General features: G+C 43.8%; 1 protein-coding gene across 1 annotated transcript in view; it reads left to right on the top strand.

Moving 5' to 3' along the window:
* LOC143283848 (short transient receptor potential channel 4-like) overlaps positions 1 to 18,023 on the top strand; it is a 133,943-nt gene that overhangs the window by 106,014 nt on the left and 9,906 nt on the right. The window contains exons 7-11 of the mRNA XM_076590224.1: positions 9,323 to 9,462; positions 11,486 to 11,847; positions 13,239 to 13,440; positions 15,440 to 15,634; positions 17,124 to 17,165. Coding sequence (XP_076446339.1) covers positions 9,323 to 9,462; positions 11,486 to 11,847; positions 13,239 to 13,440; positions 15,440 to 15,634; positions 17,124 to 17,165 — 941 coding nt within the window. The remainder of the gene's footprint in view (positions 1 to 9,322; positions 9,463 to 11,485; positions 11,848 to 13,238; positions 13,441 to 15,439; positions 15,635 to 17,123; positions 17,166 to 18,023) is intronic.

Genomic DNA, 18,023 nt, shown 5'->3' with positions numbered 1-18,023 from the left:
AAGGAGATGGCTGTCTGCATTGTGCTGTCGGGGCTGTCTGTCTGTGTCTGTTCACTGTGACGTCAGGAAAGAGCTGTCTGTCTTCACTGTGAAGTCGGGTCTGTCTGTCTTTGTTTACCGTGACGTCAGGAAAGAGATGTCTGTCTTCACTGTGACGTCAGGGCTGTCTTGTGTCTGTCCACTGTGACGTCAGGAAAGAGATGTCTTCTTCACTGTGACGTCAGGAAAGAGATGGCTGTCTACATTGTCTCCCTGGGGCTGTCTGTCTGTGTCTGTCCGCTGTGACTTCAGGAAAGAAATGTCTGTCTTCACTGTGTCATCAGGAAATAGATGTCTGTCTCCACTGTGACCTTAGGTAAGAGATGTCTGTCTCCACTGTGACGTCAGGAAAGAGATGGCTGTCTTCACTGTGACGTCAGGAAAGAAATGGTTGTCTTCACTGTAACGTCAGGAAAGAGATGGCTGTCTTCACTGTGACGTCAGGAAAGAGATGGCTGTATTCACTGCGACGTTAGGAAAGAGATGGCTGTCTCCACTGTGTCATCAGAAACGAGATGGCTGTCTTCACTGTGACATCAGGAAAGAGATGGCTGTCTTCACTGTGTCGTCAGGAAAGAGATGGCTGTCTTCACTGTGACGTCAGGAAAGAGATGGCTGTCTTCACTGTGACGTCAGGAAAGAGATGGCTGTCTTCACTGTGACGTCAGGAAAGAGATGGCTGTCATCACTATGACGTCAGGAAAGAGATGTCTGTCTTCACTGTGACGTCAGGAAAGAGATGGCTGTCCACATTGTCTCGCCGGGGCTGTCTGTCTGTGTCTGTCCGCTGTGACTTCAGGAAAGAAATGTCTGTCTTCACTGTGTCATCAGGAAATAGATGTATGTCTCCACTGTGACCTTAGGAAAGAGATGGCTGTCTCCACTGTGACGTCAGGAAAGAAATAGTTGTATTCACTGTGACGTTAGGAAAGAGATGGCTGTCTCCACTGTGTCATCAGAAAAGAGATGGCTGTCTTCACTGTGACGCCAGGAAAGAGATGGCTGTCTTCACTGTGTCGTCAGGAAAGAGATGGCTGTCTTCACTGTGACGTCAGGAAAGAGATGGCTGTCTTCACTGTGACGTCAGGAAAGAGATGGCTGTCATCACTGTGACGTCAGGAAAGAGATGTCTGTCTTCACTGTGACGTCAGGAAAGAGATGGCTGTCCACATTGTCTCCCTGGGGCTGTCTGTCTGTGTCTGTCCGCTGTGACTCCAGGAAAGAAATGTCTGTCTTCACTGTGTCATCAGGAAATAGATGTCTGTCTCCACTGTGACCTTAGGTAAGAGATGTCTGTCTCCACTGTGACGTCAGGAAAGAGATGGCTGTCTTCACTGTGACGTCAGGAAAGAAATAGTTGTATTCACTGTGACGTTAGGAAAGAGATGGCTGTCTCCACTGTGTCATCAGAAAAGAGATGGCTGTCTTCACTGTGACGTCAGGAAAGAGATGGCTGTCTTCACTGTGACGTCAGGAAAGAGATGGCTGTCTTCACTGTGTCGTCAGGAAAGAGATGGCTGTCTTCACTGTGCTGCTGGGCTGTCTGTGTCTGGAGCAGTCTGATTGGCTGAAAAAAAAGCCTTTCACCATCACCCAGCCAGGGGGCTAGGCTAGGCTGTCATTTATGCTGCTTATCCGACACACTTTCACCCGATTTTTTTTTTTTTTTTTTTTTTTTTTTTTTTTTAGGAATGTTTCGGGCAGTTTTACCTGTGACAGGTTGCACATGAATAAAATGGGATTTGATGGCTTATGAATCACCAAAAGGTCATCCGAACATTGTGAATGCTTACATTTGAAAGTGTTTAACTCACTCTCTTTTTTTTCTTTTCTTCTGAAACCATCGTCGACAGCTGAACTAGATCAATGCTAGTGACCCACAGAAACAGATGAACATAACCTTACAAGATGGTTATTGTATACATTTTAGGAGGTGGTTATTGTTGAAATTAGAATACGTTGACTTCAAGACTTTTCTTCAAGACTGCTCAAAAGACTTCTGACTTCATCTCAGTGTGTTTTTACATTGCCATTAAACACTGATTCCATTTCAGTGTGTTTTACATTGCCATTAAACGCTGATTCCATTTCAGTGTGCTTTACATTGCCATTAAACACTGATTCCATTTCAATGTGTTTTACATTGCCATTAAATGCTGATTTCATTTCAGTGTGTTTTACATTGCCATTAAACGCTAATTCCATTTAAGTGTGTTTTACATTGCAATCAAACGCTGATTCAGTTTCAGTGTCTTTTTACATTGCCATTAAACGCTGATTCAGTTTCAGTGTGATTTTACATTGCAAGCAAACGCTGATTCAATTTCAGTGTGATTTTACATTGCCATCAAACGCTGATTCAATTTCAGTGTGATTTTACATTGCCGTTAAACATTGATTCCATTTCAGTGTTGCGGGGTTTTTTTTTCTCCAGTGGACCACAAAGGGCCAGATTTCTCGCCACAGTCACAAGCATTGATAGAACTGGTCAGGGTTTTTTTCTGTATTTTTTTTAGCAGTTCAGAAAGTTGTCATTTTTCGTTAGGCAGCGCACATTTTTGTTCGTGTTGACGTGATCTGGTTTCGGATCGTCGGCTTCCTCAGTTCAGGTTGTCTGTGTGTTTACATGTGGAAGGCGCCATGGCGGAGCCGGCCAGTCGTTGGACTTGTGATCCAGGGTTCACCGGCGCTAGGGGGTTCCAGGTCCTGTTGTGGCATGACGCTGTGTACGTGGCTGCCCCCTCTGCTGTTCTGGTGGTCATTGCCGGACACGACTGACTAGCATACATGTGTACTTGGGAAAGGTGCTCTACTCCCAAGGTTTTCCTCGCTCCACTCCGGCGTGGATAGGATATTTGACTTTGGCTGGGGAAGGTTAAAACGGCGGAAGGAGAGGATTGGGCCCCGCCTTGCTGTGCTGTGGCCTTGATACAGTGGATTTGAACTTGAGAAGTCCGTAAAATGCTATGGGACATTTAACCTTTTATGTGGGAGATGTGTCGTGGAATTTTTTTTTTTATTTTTTTTTAATATCGTTTTGTTTTGTTTTCGTACTTTGTTTCTTTCTTATATTGTTTTGTTTGTGTTTTTTCGTTTGTTTGTTTGGTTTGTTTGTTTTTGTTTTGTTTTGTTTTTTTTTGTTTTTTGTTGTTGTTGTTGTTTGTTTGTTTTTTTTTGGGGGGGGTGTTGTTGTTGTTTTTGTTTATGTGTTTTGATGTTTTGTTTCATGTTCTTTTCGTGTGTTTTTAATTTCTTCTTCTTCTTTTGTCCTTGCCAGAGCACATCCCCAAGATGATGTGCACAGGCATTCGGTCTTCGGAGCATCGAGTTTTTTTTTTCTCGCTATCGTCTTTTTGTCTGATGGGACGTCAGGGGGTTGGCCCAGCTTTGTACTGCCGACAGCGAGGTCCCCCTGTCGTTATGAGGCGGGAGGGTTCACAGGAAGGTCGTTCGCTTCCCAGCTAGTTTCAGGACGGTTGTCTCGTTTAAGAGGGGTCATCCATGAGCTTGGTTCTTTGGATCTTCTGTTGGTTATAGAACTTGTGGTGATTCGTGGTGTTTTGGTCAGTGGATTGTCTGCACTGTGCTGCGTCGTGTCGGCTTTTATTTAGTTTTGATTTGATTTTATTATATTTTATTTTATTTCTTTTTATTTTTCATTTTGATTTTAGTTGCTTAGCAGATGTGGTGTAACGTATATGGGTTTGTCCGAACGCAGTGACGCCTCCATGAGAAAATGAACTGAACTGAACTTGTTTTATTTTATTTTATTATGCTTTATTGTGTTTTATTTTATAATGTTTTATTGTGTTTATTTTTATTTTTTATCTTATTGTATCTTATTTTGGTAATTCTTGTTTCTGATTGTGAAACATACACAGGCCATCGTCTCTCCGCTCTTCCTCAGACTGACACCTGAAAATTCCTCTTGTCGGTACCAGAACCTATGACGACCGCTTCTTCCTCTTCGCTGTTCCTCATAATATCTGGAACAACCTTCCTCTCACATCATATCCGTTCATCTGACTCTCTCTCTCTCTCTCTCTCTCTCTCTCTCTCTCTCTCTCTCTCTCTCCCTCTGTGCCTTCCGTCCTTCACTAAAATCTCATCTATATGAAAGCATTCTCAGTCTCTTAATTCCACAACGCCGTCTTGTACATGACAACTCATTTTGCTTGCATTAGGTATGAGGGTTGGGAGAAGAAGAAGAAGAAGAGAGAGAGAGAGAGAGAGAGAGAGAGAGTGGTCATGGGTGGTTCGGTTTTTTTTGTTTTTTTGTTGTTGGGTTGTTGTTTTTTTGTTTTTTTTTGCTTTTTGTTGTTGTTGTTGTTTTTGTTGTTGTTGTTTCAAGGAAAGAGCTTTGCGCTCTTACAGACAAAGGGCACTACATAAATCAATGTTGTTGTTGTTGCTGCTGTTGTTGTTCCTGTTGTTGTTCTTCTCATTGTCATTATCTTTTTTTTTTCTTTTTCGTTTTCTTTTTTTTTTTAATGTACATTTATACAGCGCCCATTCTTATAGAGCTCAGGGTGCTTTACATGAAAGAAAAGGTTACACATTACATGAATCATTCACGACCGCTCTCTCTCTAAACCCCTTCCTTACCTCCCTCCGCCGCCCCTCCCCACCACTCTTCCTCACCCCCCCCCCCTCCCCCACACTCCCTCTCTCATTCGTCTTGCATCCGAAGTGAGCTGACAAGGATGGTGTGTTGGAGAAGAAGGAAACTGAGAGTATTACCATTATCATTATCATTATTATTATCTATTATAGTAGTAGTAGTAGTATATTATCATCGTTGTTGTTTTGTTATTGTTATCATAATTATCATTGTTTGTTGTAGCAGCCACTGAGGACACTAATTGCTTAGTTGTGGAGCCCGGCTGGGCGTGTTCTCTCAAGGTGTGTGGACCGTCCCCGGCACCGCTGTACGGAAAGGTCGTGGTAATCGGCCCGCACTGATTGTGTTGAAACCAAATCGCCTCAGGCATTCACACGGATGGCGGAATCGAACCCCGCAGTAATCAGGAGAGCACGGCACAAAATGTCACTCAGTCTGAAACTATTTCCTTTTTTGCTGAGGATCGGTACACACGTCTAATGACAATGATTGGTTAGAGATCCCCTCTTGTTTAGAGATCCCTTCTTGTTGGGGATTACGACAGGGCTGACGTCCCCAGCACAACTTGATATCTGTGTGTGTGTGTGTGTGTGTGTGTGTCCCGGACTGTGTCTGTCTGTCTGTGTATTTTTGCTTCTTTTTTTGATTTGTTTGTTTGTCGTGTTACACAGTAAAGTACAATGTAGTGCAATACAGTATACTTACAATGCAAGGTCATACAATACAGTGAACAACATCAGCCTGATGTGATTCAAAGATACGCTTTCATAACACAAAATAATACAAAATAACAAATAACACACACACACCACACACACACACACACACACACACACACACACCACCACCACCACCACCACCACCACCCACCACCACCACCACCCATATATATATATATATATATATATATATATATATATATATATATATATACTTATACATATATGGGTTCTTGTTTGTGTTGTTTTGTATTATTTTATGTGTGTGTGGAGAGAGAGAGAGAGAGAGAGAGGACAAAATTCTTTATTTCGAGGATAAACGATAAGCACTGGTCTGCTTTTTTTTACATCCAGACCCCGTCCTGAATGTGGCCTACACTACAAAGTACTAAATGAAATTAAAAGCACAGTATTAATAGAAATACAGGGAAAATAATAAACAATTTAAAAAAATTTTAAACACTCACGCATGGTCACACACACACACACACACACACACACACACACACACACACACACACACACACATGTACACATGTACACACAGGCACAAGCATGGTGTTAGTAAAACGCATAGGGAAAAAAATGAACAAAATGAAAGGTTTTCAGTCGACAGTACACAAGTGACAAACAGTATCAATAAAATGAGCTATTTACATAACACATTATGGCATAAGGTAGGAAAGGTAATGTTGTTTTAAGGTGGTCGAGAAATGGCGTTGTTAATTGTTTTTGGGAGTGAGTTTCATAGGGTGGCGCCTGAGTGGACCAAACTGGATTTGAACAAGTCTTCTCTCCTTCTTCTTCTTTGTTCGTGGGCTGCAGCTCCCACGTTCATTCGTATGTACACGAGTGGGCTTTTACGTGCATGACCGTTTTTACCCCGCTACATAGGCAGCCACACTCCGTTTGCGGGTGTGTGCATGCTGGGTATGTTGATGTTTCCATAACCCACCGAACGCGGACATGGATTACAGGATCTTGTAACGTGCGTGTTTGATCTTCTGCTTGCGTATACACACGAAGGGGGTTCAGACGCTAGCAGGTCTGCACATATGTTGACATGGGAGATCAGAAAAATCTCCACCCTTCACCCATCAGGCGCCGTTGCCGAGATTCGAACCCGGGTCCCTCAGATTGAAAGTCCAACGCTTTAACCACTCGGCTATTGCGCCCGTCTAGACAATTCTTGGGATTGGGATATGGACTGTGGGGTGGGGGTGGGGTGGGGCCGTCCTTGATGACCTTACAGAAAGTGTGTTTATTAATGTTGGAGGTGCATTACCTGTCATAATCTTGTGCATTGTTATTCCTTTGTTGTACTCTAATTGACGGAATTAGTGGGAAGATATTCGCTTGTTTATATAGACTGAGTCTAGAAGGGAAGTCTTTTTAAGGAGTAACAGCTTGCTTGAGCCCACGTTTATGAAGATTCAGTAATGGCTTCATGGTTTTCGCACTGGGCGGAGTCCCATAGTGTTGATGCATAATCTATTGTAGACTGAATATGTGCTTGAAAAAACAATTTCCGTGAATGAAGGTGAAGGAAATGCCTGATTTTTGGATAGTTGATGGGTTTCTTGGGCTGTCTTTTTGCAAAAGGGAATTTATATAAAGATTCCAAGTGATTGTTGTCGATTATGATTTCGAGAACAATTTGATCACAGACCTGTTCAATAGGTTCACCTTTAATTCAAATGGAAGGAAATTTTATACAGTGTTTTGCTTCTTTTGTCTGGTTGTGATCAACATGCATTTTGTTTTTTGTGGGTGAAGAGACATGTGGCTTAGTTCGCTCGACAGCATTATCAGGACTTTTGTCATTGGTACTTCTTATCCGTGTGTGTCTCAATATTTTTTTTCTGATTTATAGCATGCTTTTAGAGGTTTGGCGTTTGGGATGTTGCCAGCAGCAGTATCTCTCTCTCTCTCTCTCTCTCTCTCTCTCTCTCTCTCTCTCTCTCTATCTATCTATCTATCTATCTGTCTCTCTCCCTCCCTCTCTCTCTCTCTCTCTCTCTCTCTCTCTCTCTCTCTCTCTCTCTCTCTCTCTCTCTCTCTCCATGTAGTAAGATTATATCCCTGTGTAGATTTATTCATACAAAATATGTAATCACTCCTTCAAATGGAGCCATGGCCTTATTGAATAAACTGTCGTTCTCTCTCTCTCTCTCTCTCTCTCTCTCTCTCTCTCTCTCTCTCTCTTTCTTTCTCTCTCTCCCGATTGGAAGAATAGGCAATGCCTAAAATCTTAATCCTTGAATAAAAACGTTTTGAGTTCTGAGTTCTCTCTCTCTCTCTCTCTCTCTCTCTCTCTCTCTCTCTCTCTCTCTCTCTCTCTGTGTCTGTCTGTCAAGTCAAGGTTTCATTTCAAATCACGATTTTATTTCATGATGGTAAATTGAATAAGCAACAACTGCTCTGTGTGTGTGTGTGTGTGTGTGTGTGTGTGTGTGTGTGCGTGTGTGCGTGCGTGCGTGTGTCTGTGTCCTTTTCTCTCACTTTTTCTTCTTCTTTTTTTCTTTTCTTTTCTTCTTTCTTGACATTCTTGCTCACTCAGTCGGAAAGCCAAAATGCAATCAGACGAAAGCAGCCATGAGAGCCTGTGGGAACTGGACGACAGGCGGCTTTGTGTGTGTTCCCAACGACATCACGGTGGGAGAGACAGAGAAACAGAGACAGAGAGACAGACAGAGACAGAGAGAGTCAGAGACTGGGGATTGGGCTATGAGGATGGGCGCGGACACCAACTGGGTTGTATTGCATTGCATTGTATTGCATTGCATTGCATTGCATTTCTCTTTTTGTCACAGCAAATTTCTTTGTGTGAAATCCGAGCTGCTTTCACCAGGGAGAGCGCGTCGCTACACTGAGAGCGCCTCCTTTTTTTTCTTTTTTTTTTCTCTCTTTTTTTTTCTTCTTTTTTTTTGGGGGGGGGGGTGTGGGGCGTGATTTTTTTCTGCCTTCAATTTTGTTTTCCTATCGAAGTAGATTTTTCTACAGAATTTTTGCCGGGGACAACCCTTTTGTTGCCGCGGGTTCTTTTACGTGCGCTGAGTGCATGCTGCACACGGGACCTCGGTTTATCGTCTCATCCGAATGACTAGCGTCCAGACCACCGCTCAAGGTCGAGTGGAGTGGAGGGGGGAGAGAAAATACTGGCTAGGATGGGATTGGAGCCAGCGCGGTCAGAAGTTGTCGCTTCCTGGGCGGACGCGATACCTCAAGGCCATCACCCCACAATGTCATTGTGTGTTCAGTGTCACGCCACAGCCTGAGCCCGTCTCACTGACAGCTGATCGGTTCAGCCAGTTGGCCGGAGGCGAACCTTCTGCACTCTGAAGTTCGTTTCGTTTCAGTTTCAGCTTCACTTTCAAGGTGGTGTCAACGCGAGCGGAGAGTTCCACATATGCTGCAGCACATCAGCTATTAAAAAATAAATTAATAAAAAGAGCAGATGCCTGATCTTCTTGAGAACCTACGAAAAAAAGAAAACACTTACAGAGAAAAATGACGGTGAATATCAATGACGATGATGGTAAATAAATAAAGATGAGAAAAAGTTAGATAACGCGTGTGCACAGTGCGCACGCGTGTGCATGTGTGTGTGTGCGTGTGCGCGCGCGCGCGTGCGCATGTGTCTGCGCGCGCGGGAAGTGGACATCATCAGTGGAAAACACTTGTGACCCCGGATATCCCAAAAGTCCGAACGACTCACTCCTCCACACCACTAACTTCTGTTGACTTCTGCTCTGTCTCTACCGACAGTTCCTCTTCTTCCACTTCTTCTTCGTTCGCGGGTTGCAACTCCCATGTTCACTCGTATGTACACGAGTGGGCTTTTACGTGTATGACCGTTTATACCCCGCCATGTAGGCAGCCATACCCCGTTTTCGGGGGTCCACGGACAGTAAACCACCATGGTGGTGTGGTGGTGTGGCAGGTCTGATCTGGGCGGAGATCAAGCAGCTGTGGGATGAGGGTGCCCTGGAGTACATCTACGACATGTGGAACATCGCTGACTTCACCACCAACTCCCTCTACATCGCCACCTTCACCCTTCGGCTTCTGGCCTACCTACAGGTACCGTGCGCACTGCTGTCTGCCTGTTGTCTGTGTGTGTGTGTGGTGAACATACTTGTTGTGTTAGCTAGTCTCTGGTGAACACACTTGACACACATGTATTGTTGAACTGTTGGACTCTGTCTGATGAACACACTTGTGTTGTTGAAGTGTTGGACTCTGTCTGATGAACACACTTGTGTTGTTGATGTGTTGGACTCTGTCTGATGAACACACTTGTGTTGTTGATGTGTTGGACTCTGTCTGATGAACACACTTGTGTTGTTGATGTGTTGGACTCTGTCTGATGAACACACTTGTGTTGTTGATGTGTTGGACTCTGTCTGATGAACACGCTTGTGTTGTTGATGTGTTGGATTTTTTCTTCTTCTTCTTCTTCTTCTTTTCTTTTGCTGTTGAGGAGGAAGTGGCATGGTTAAGACTCTTATCTGCCTTTTTCTCCCGATAGACTGTGTTGTGTTGAGTTGTGTTACGTTGCGATGTGCTGCACCGCACTGCATTTTGCTGTACTTTGCTGTACTGCACCGTGCTGTATTGTAATATGTTGTATTGTACTGCACTGCATTGTGTGGAGTTGTATTGTACCGTATCGTGACATACCATACTGCGTTGTATTGCTTTATATTGTATTGTGTTGTATTGTTTTGTATCATACTGAATCATATTGTATGGTATCGTACTGTACTATACTGTAGGATGCTGATCTGTAAGCTACTGTACTGTACTGTACTGTACTGTACTGTACTATACTGTACTGTACTGTACTGCACTGGTATTGTGTCGAGTTGTGCTGTGTTGTGTTGAATTGTATCGCAGAGAAATTTTGTTTCGTGTCCCATCACATGCTGGTGATGAATACATTTTGCTAATGTATTAATTTTCACATTTGAATGTTGTAGTTTAAAAGGCGGAGGAGGAGGGGGTGGAGCTGAAAGGTGAGTGAATAGAAACACAATGAAAGAAAATGACTAAATGGACTTCGTCAAAGACAAGTTGTTAATCTGACAAGCAATAAAAAAATGAATAAATAAATAAATAAAACCGAAATTGCACAGAAAGTCAATAAAATCAACGTTCCCAGTGACTTGTGATGAGACATTTTGTATTGCATCACACTGCATTGTATATCATTGTATCGTATCGTATCGTACTGTATTGTGTCGATTTGTGCTGTATTGTATTGTATCGTATTCCATTGCTTCGTATCGTATCGTATCGTAGTGCATTGCTTCGTATCGTATCTTATCTTATCGTATCGTATCGTATCGTATCGTATCGTATCGTATTGCATTGCTTCGTATCGTATCGTATCGTAGTGCATTGCTTCGTATCGTATCTTATCGTATTGTATCGTATCGTATCGTATCGTATCGTATTGCATTGCTTCGTATCGTATCGTATTGTATCGTATTGTAACGTAATGTATCGTATTTGTATTGTATTTCATTGTATTGTATCGTATTGTATTGTATTGTATGGTATTATATCGTATGGTATTGTATCGTATCGTATAGTCTCGTCGTATCGTATCGTATCGTATTGTATTGTATCGTATCGTATCGTATTGTATTTCTTCGTATCGTACTGTATCATATCCTATTGTATTGTATTTCATCATATCGTTTTGTGTATTGTGCTGTGTTGTACTGTATTGCATTGTTGGTATTGTACTGCACTGCACTGCATTGTTTTGTACCGCATCGCATTGTATCGCATCGCATTGTATCGCATCGCATTGTATCGCATCGCATTGTATCGCATCGCATTGTACCGCATCACATTGTATCGTATCGATCGTCCTGCGCTGTATTGTATTGTCTTGTTGTGTAGTATCGTTTTGTGTTGTATCGTATCGTGTTGTGTTGTATCGTTTCATATTGTGTTGTATCGTATCGTATTGTATTGTATTTTATTGTACTGCTCTGAACGGTTTTGTATTGTATCGTATCGAATCGCGTCGTATTGAATTGTATTGTACTATACTGCACTGCACTGCATTGCATCGTACCGTACGTATCCTCAGGTCCAGGAGGAGCGCAAGCGAGGTGACCCCAGCGCCGACCTGCCCCGCGAGAAGTGGCCGGCCTATGACCCCAACCTGGTGGCCGAGGCCATGTTTGCTGCCGCCAACATCTTCAGCTCTCTGAAGCTGATCTACATGTTCACCGTCAACCCCTCCTTGGGCCCGCTGCAGATCTCGCTGGGCCGCATGCTGATGGACATCCTCAAGTTCTTCGTCATCTTCCTGCTCGTGCTCTTCTCGTTCGCCTGCGGGCTGAACCACCTGTACTGGTACTACTCGGAGGTGCACGCGCGGGAGTGCTCCCTCGGGACGCGCGAGCAGCAGGATATCTCGTGCGACCGCAAGTTCCGCAGTTTTGCGAAGTGAGTTTTTGGGTTTCTGTGTGTGTGCGTGTGTGTGTGTGTGTGTGTGTGTCTTTGTTGTTGCTTTTTTGTTGTTTGTTGGGTTTGTTGTTTTTTTTGCTTTTGTTGTTTTGTTATTGTTTTGGAACCTGTCATACACAATGCAAATACAGTGACTTCGACAGGTCGACAAGAGAGTCTCATATTAAGTCCTGTCGTGATGCACACACACACACACACACACACACACACACACACACACACACACACACACACACATACACACACACAGATATATATATATATCTATATCTATATATATATCTATCTATATGTATATATATATATATATATATATATATATATATATATATATGTAATGCACAATCCCTTACAAACAACAAGAGGTTTTTTCCCCAACAGTTCGTTCGAGATTCTGCAGTCTGTACCAGACCTTTTGTAACAGTTTGTAATAGATTCTGCAGTCTGTACCAGACCTTTTGTAACAGTTTGTTGGAGATTCTGCAGTCTGTACCAGACCTTTTGTAACAGTTTGTTGGAGATTCTACAGTCTGTACCAGGCCTTTTGTAACAGTTTGTTGGAGATTCTGCAGTATGTACCAGGCCTTTTGTAACAGTTTGTTGGAGATTCTGCAGTCTGTACCAGACCTTTTGTAACAGTTTGTTGGAGATTCTACAGTCTGTACCAGGCCTTTTGTAACAGTTTGTTGGAGATTCTGCAGTCTGTACCAGACCTTTTGTAACAGTTTGTTGGAGATTCTGCAGTCTGTACCAGACCTTTTGTAACAGTTTGTTGGAGATTCTGCAGTCTGTACCAGACCTTTTGTAATAGTTTGTTGGAGATTCTGCAGTCTGTACCAGACCTTTTGTAACAGTTTGTTGGAGATTCTATAGTCTGTACCAGGCCACCTTTTGTAACAGTTTGTTGGAGATTCTATAGTCTGTACCAGGCCACCTTTTGTAACAGTTTGTTGGAGATTCTACAGAGTCTGTACTGGGCCATATTCTGTTGTTTGTCGGCGGATTTATGGGGGACTGCCGTTGGAGGGACGTGGTGGCGGTCTCCACTCTGGGGGAGACGCTCAGTCAGTCTGGCTCCGCGACTAAACCATTATTGTCGTCAGTAGGGGGCTTAGTAGGTGGTGTCCTGAGTGCGTTAAATCAGAACAGGCACTACCGAACACCACCGAAGTGACTCAGCAGCAGTGCAGGGTCTCCACTGATGTGTGGCCTCCTCGCGACCTAACTTCGATGGTTCCCTGTGGACTGCCCGCACTGAGACCGCGACAGAGGAAGCCGGGTTTGGGTGTCTTGGGGACTCGGAATGAGCGGCGTGGGAAACGGTGCAGATGATGAGGCAGCAAAATAATCTTTTGTTTTTTTCTGAACAGTTTGTTCGAGATCCTGCAGAGTCTCTACTGGGCCATCTTCGGGCTGGTGGACCTGGAGCACGCCGAGCTGAAGCCCCGCTTCCACCACGAGTTCACGGAGATCATCGGCAAGCTGATGTTCGGCACCTACTCCTACATCGCTCTCGTCGTCCTGCTCAACATGCTCATCGCCATGATGAACAACTCCTACCAGCTCATCTATGTATGTAAACGTCCAGTCTGTCTGCTGACTATATATTTTGATGATAGTAACGACAATAATGCTAGTTGTCCCAACACTCAGTTTATTGACACACAAGTTTACAACTGGGCCATCAGCAAAGTGAGAGCTATATGATCAATGGTTTCTCCATTGCAATGGGAAGTCGTTTACTGTTTGGTCTTTTGTCAAGGACTATGACTCTCAAACTTGGAGGCAAAATAGCACTGGCTCTTAGTGCTGCAGCCTTAAGGGGCTTGCTGGTCTCTGGGAACCACCCCAACGCCGACTGTCCTAAATCCTTCTTGGCCGAGAGAGTGGGGATGTAACTTGGGCAAGACACTCTCCACTGTAATCAAATTCTGGCACAGATAGTCGGGACAGCAGTTGCCTCCTCTGTTGTGATGGTCATTGTCGAACACGACTAATTATCATTATACAATAATAATAATGATAGTACTACTACTACGACAACAACTACTAATATTGATATTAATACTACTAATAATGGATACTTTCAAAGCACGCTATCCAGAAATCTACTCTGGATTTTTTGCTAAACATGTGGACACATTACATCAATGTCACATATAAACACCAACGTGTTCCTTGCAAACTCTGCACCCACACCCAAAAAGCACAGTCCTTACATACATATAGACAACATTCAAACACACACACACACACACACACACACACACACACACACACACACACACACACACACACATGTGGCGGGGTGGGTGGAGGTTAGGGGTGGGGGCGAGGGGGTGTAGAGGAGGGGAGGGAAGACACGAACGTCTCGGGTAGCTGTGTTCAATTCGGTGTTTTTCCTCCGCTCTCAGTGACAGGCGGGAAAAAAGAAAACATGTGGAAGATGGAAGGTCGTGGAAGTAGGATGGGAGGGATACTGAAGGGAAGGGGGTGGGCGGTTAAGTGTGTGGGTGTGGGTGTGTGTGGGGGTATGGGTGTGTGTGAATCACATCCACACAGTTATCCACCCACCCATCCATCCATTCACATATCCATCCAGTCATCCACCCTTACATCCATCCATCCTTATATCCAGCCAGTTATCCACCTACCCACCCACCCGCCTATACATCCATCCACATATCCACCCAGTTATCCAACCATCCATCCATCCATCCGCACACACATCCACCCACCCAGTTATCCACCAATCTATTGACCCACCAACCAACCAACCTATGCAGCCATCCATTCATCCATTCATCCACACATCCATCCATCCATATAATTATATCCATCCACCCACCCATCTATCCATTCACCTTTCCATCCATCCATATGATCATATCCATCCACCCACCCATCCATTCATCTACATTTCTATCCACCGACCCACCCACCATCCACTCACCCACCCATCCATCCATCTCCCCAAATTCCATCCATCCACTCATCCATCAACCTACCTACCCATCCATCCATCCATCCATCCACCCAACAAATCATCCATCTACCCACCCATCCATACATCCACCCACCCATCCATACATCCACCCATCTATACATCCACCCACCCATCCATACATCCACCCACCCATCCATACATCCACCCACCCATCTACCCAACCATCTACCAATCCATTTAGCCACTCATCCACCCACCTCACTCATCCACCCACCCAAATTCCATTCACCCACCGAATAAAACAGCCACCCCCATCCATTTACCTATCCATGAATCCATCTGTCCACCCATCCACTCATCCACTCATCCACTATCCATGTATCTGATGTATATATATACATCCATTTTTCTATCCACCCATCCACCCAAATAACCATCCATCCATATATCCATCCATCCGTGAATCCATCCATTCATCTGTATATATATATATATATATATATATATAGAGAGAGAGAGAGAGAGAGAGAGAGAGATAGATAGATAGATAGATAGATATATATCACATCCATCCACGTCTCTATCCACCCACCCACCCACCCACGTGACCATGTATGCCCCCAGAGCCAAGCTGACGAAGAGTGGAAGTTCGCGCGCTCCAAGCTGTGGATCAGTTACTTTGACGACAGCGGCACCCTGCCCACCCCCTTCAACATCATCCCCAGCCCCAAGAGCCTCTACTACATCCTCCTCTGGTTCAAGAACAAGCTCTGCTTCTGCTCCACCAAGCAGAAACACAACCGCTGGCAGAGCATCAGGGTAACTTTTTCTTTTTCTTCTGCGGAGGGGGGGTAGGGGGGGGGGATGTTGTGGAGATGTGTATTTTTATTTTCATTTATTTTCTGAATTAATTGATTGATTTATTTCATTTGACGGGCGCAATAGCCTAGCGGTTAAAGCGTTGGACTTTCAGTCTGAGGGTCCCGGGTTCAAATCTCGGTGATAGCGACTGGTGGGAAAAGGGTGGAGATTTTTACGATCTCCCAGGTCAACATATGTGCAGACCTGCTAGTGCCAGAACCCCCTTCGTGTGTATACGCAAGCAGAAGATCAAATACGCACGTTAAAGATCCTGTAATCCATGTCAGCGTTCGTTGGGTTATGGAAACATGAACATACCCAGCATGCACACCCCCGAAAGCGGAGTGTGGCAGCCTACATGGCGGGGTAAAAACGGTCATACACGTAAAAGCCCACTCGTGGGAGTTGCAGCCCACGAACACAGAAGATGAGTTGTTTACTCTCTCTCTCTCTCTCTCTCTCTCTCTCTCTCTCTCTCTCTCTCTCTCTCTCTCTCTCTCTCTGTGTGTGTGTGTGTGTGTGTGTGTTGGGTTGGTTGAATGCTTCCCTCTTTTATTTCTTCCTTCATTCCCACATTCCCTCCATCCTTCTTTCGTTCTGTTCTTCTTTTCTGCCATTCATTCCATTCTTTCTTTCTGTCTTTTTTTTCTCGTTTTCTTGCTTGCTAGATTTACATCTTTTTTTCTTTCTTTCTTTCTGTCTCTATTCCTTCCTTCCATCCGCCGTTGCTTCCGTCTGTCCTCCTTCTCTTTCCTTCTGTCTTTCATTCTTTCTGTCCTTCTGTCTTTGATTCTTTGATTCCTTCTTTCCTTTTATTCTTTCTTTCCTTCTGTCTTTGATTCTTTCTTTCCTTCTGTCTTTCTTTCCTTCTGTCTTTCATTCTTTCTTTCCTTCTGTCTTTGATCTTTCCTTCTGTCTTTCATTCTTTCTTTCCTTCTTTCTTCCTTTCTTTCTTGCCTTCTGTCCTTGATTCTTTCTTTCCTTCTGTCCTTGATTCTTTCTTTCCTTCTGTCCTTGATTCTTTCTTTCCTTCTGTCTTTGATCTTTCCTTCTGTCTTTGATCTTTCCTTCTGTCTTTCATTCTTTCTTTCCTTCTGTCCTTGATTCTTTCTGTCCTTGATTCTTTCTTTCCTTCTGTCTTTGATCTTTCCTTCTGTCTTTCATTCTTTCTTTCCTTCTGTCCTTGATTCTTTCTTTCTTCTGTCTTTGATCTTTCCTTCTGTCCTTGATTCTTTCTTGCCTTCTACTTTTCATTTTCTCGCATTTTTTTTTTTTTTTTATATTTCCTTTCGGGTGCTAATACCGTTGTATTTGTTGTTGTTATTGTTTTGTTGTTATTGGTTTGTTTGTTTTTTTATCAGTATCAGTTCGTTAGTCTTATTTATGAGTATTTTTCTCTGGAAAACTTGGTTTCTCAAATATTTCCTGTTTTTTTGGCATTTTGCAGAAAATTGTGAAAAAACTCAATGAGCGGGAAATGAAATACCAGGTAAGCAGGCTGTGTGTGTGTGTGTGTGTGTGTGTGTGTGTGCGCGCGCGCGCGCGTCGGGGGGTGGGGGGGGGAGCGCTCATGTGTGTGTTGAATTTTTATCAATCAGTCTCTTTCTGTGTGTTTCTCTCTGTGTGTCTACCTCCCTCCCTCTCCCTCTCTCTCCCTTTCTCTCCCTCCCTCCCTCTCTCCCTTTCTCTCCCTCCCTCCCTCTCTCTCTCCCTCTGATATCCGTAGGAAATTTTTACCTTGTTTCACCCTTTATATTGGCACAGATAAAAGGCTCTCTAAACTATTTAATGTTGACTCCCCAGATCAGTTAGTGTGGCAAAATTCGTTGTTCAGGCCTTTAGGAAAAGAGCATTAGCAGAATAGCACTAGAATGAAAGTCCCACTTCAAATAGCATGCAAGTTGGTCGTTTCCTGTCGAGTTAACATATGTGGGGGTTTGGGGTTGTTTTTTTTCGTGCGATGATAGGCATGCCTGTCTGTGGGTGTCAGTGTGAATGATTTTTTTTTTTTAATTTTTTTTTAGGATGGGCGTGTGTGGTAGGCAGGTATTAGAATGTGAGTGTGTGAATGGATGAGTATGACAAAGTGTATGTTTGGATTATTGTTTGACGTGTGAAGGTGTGTGTGTGTGTGCGTCTGTCTGTTAGACGGCTGAATATAATGGACATGTTTTTTGGGGGTTTTGGGTGGTTGTTTTTTTATTCTCACAAATGTCATGATAGGGGCTGTTGGCCTGAGTCATTAAAGTCGTTCAGCGTTCAGTTCAGCGTCCCTCTAGCGTGTTTCCCACGTCCTACCTCCCCCTATATAGGCACTGTATATATCTTGGCAATATGTACAGAAGCG

Source organism: Babylonia areolata, chromosome 7, assembly GCF_041734735.1.
Source record: "Babylonia areolata isolate BAREFJ2019XMU chromosome 7, ASM4173473v1, whole genome shotgun sequence".
Taxonomy (NCBI): domain Eukaryota; kingdom Metazoa; phylum Mollusca; class Gastropoda; order Neogastropoda; family Buccinidae; genus Babylonia; species Babylonia areolata.
The sequence above is the reverse complement of the archived record's forward strand: the minus strand, read 5'-3'. Positions and strand labels throughout refer to the sequence as shown.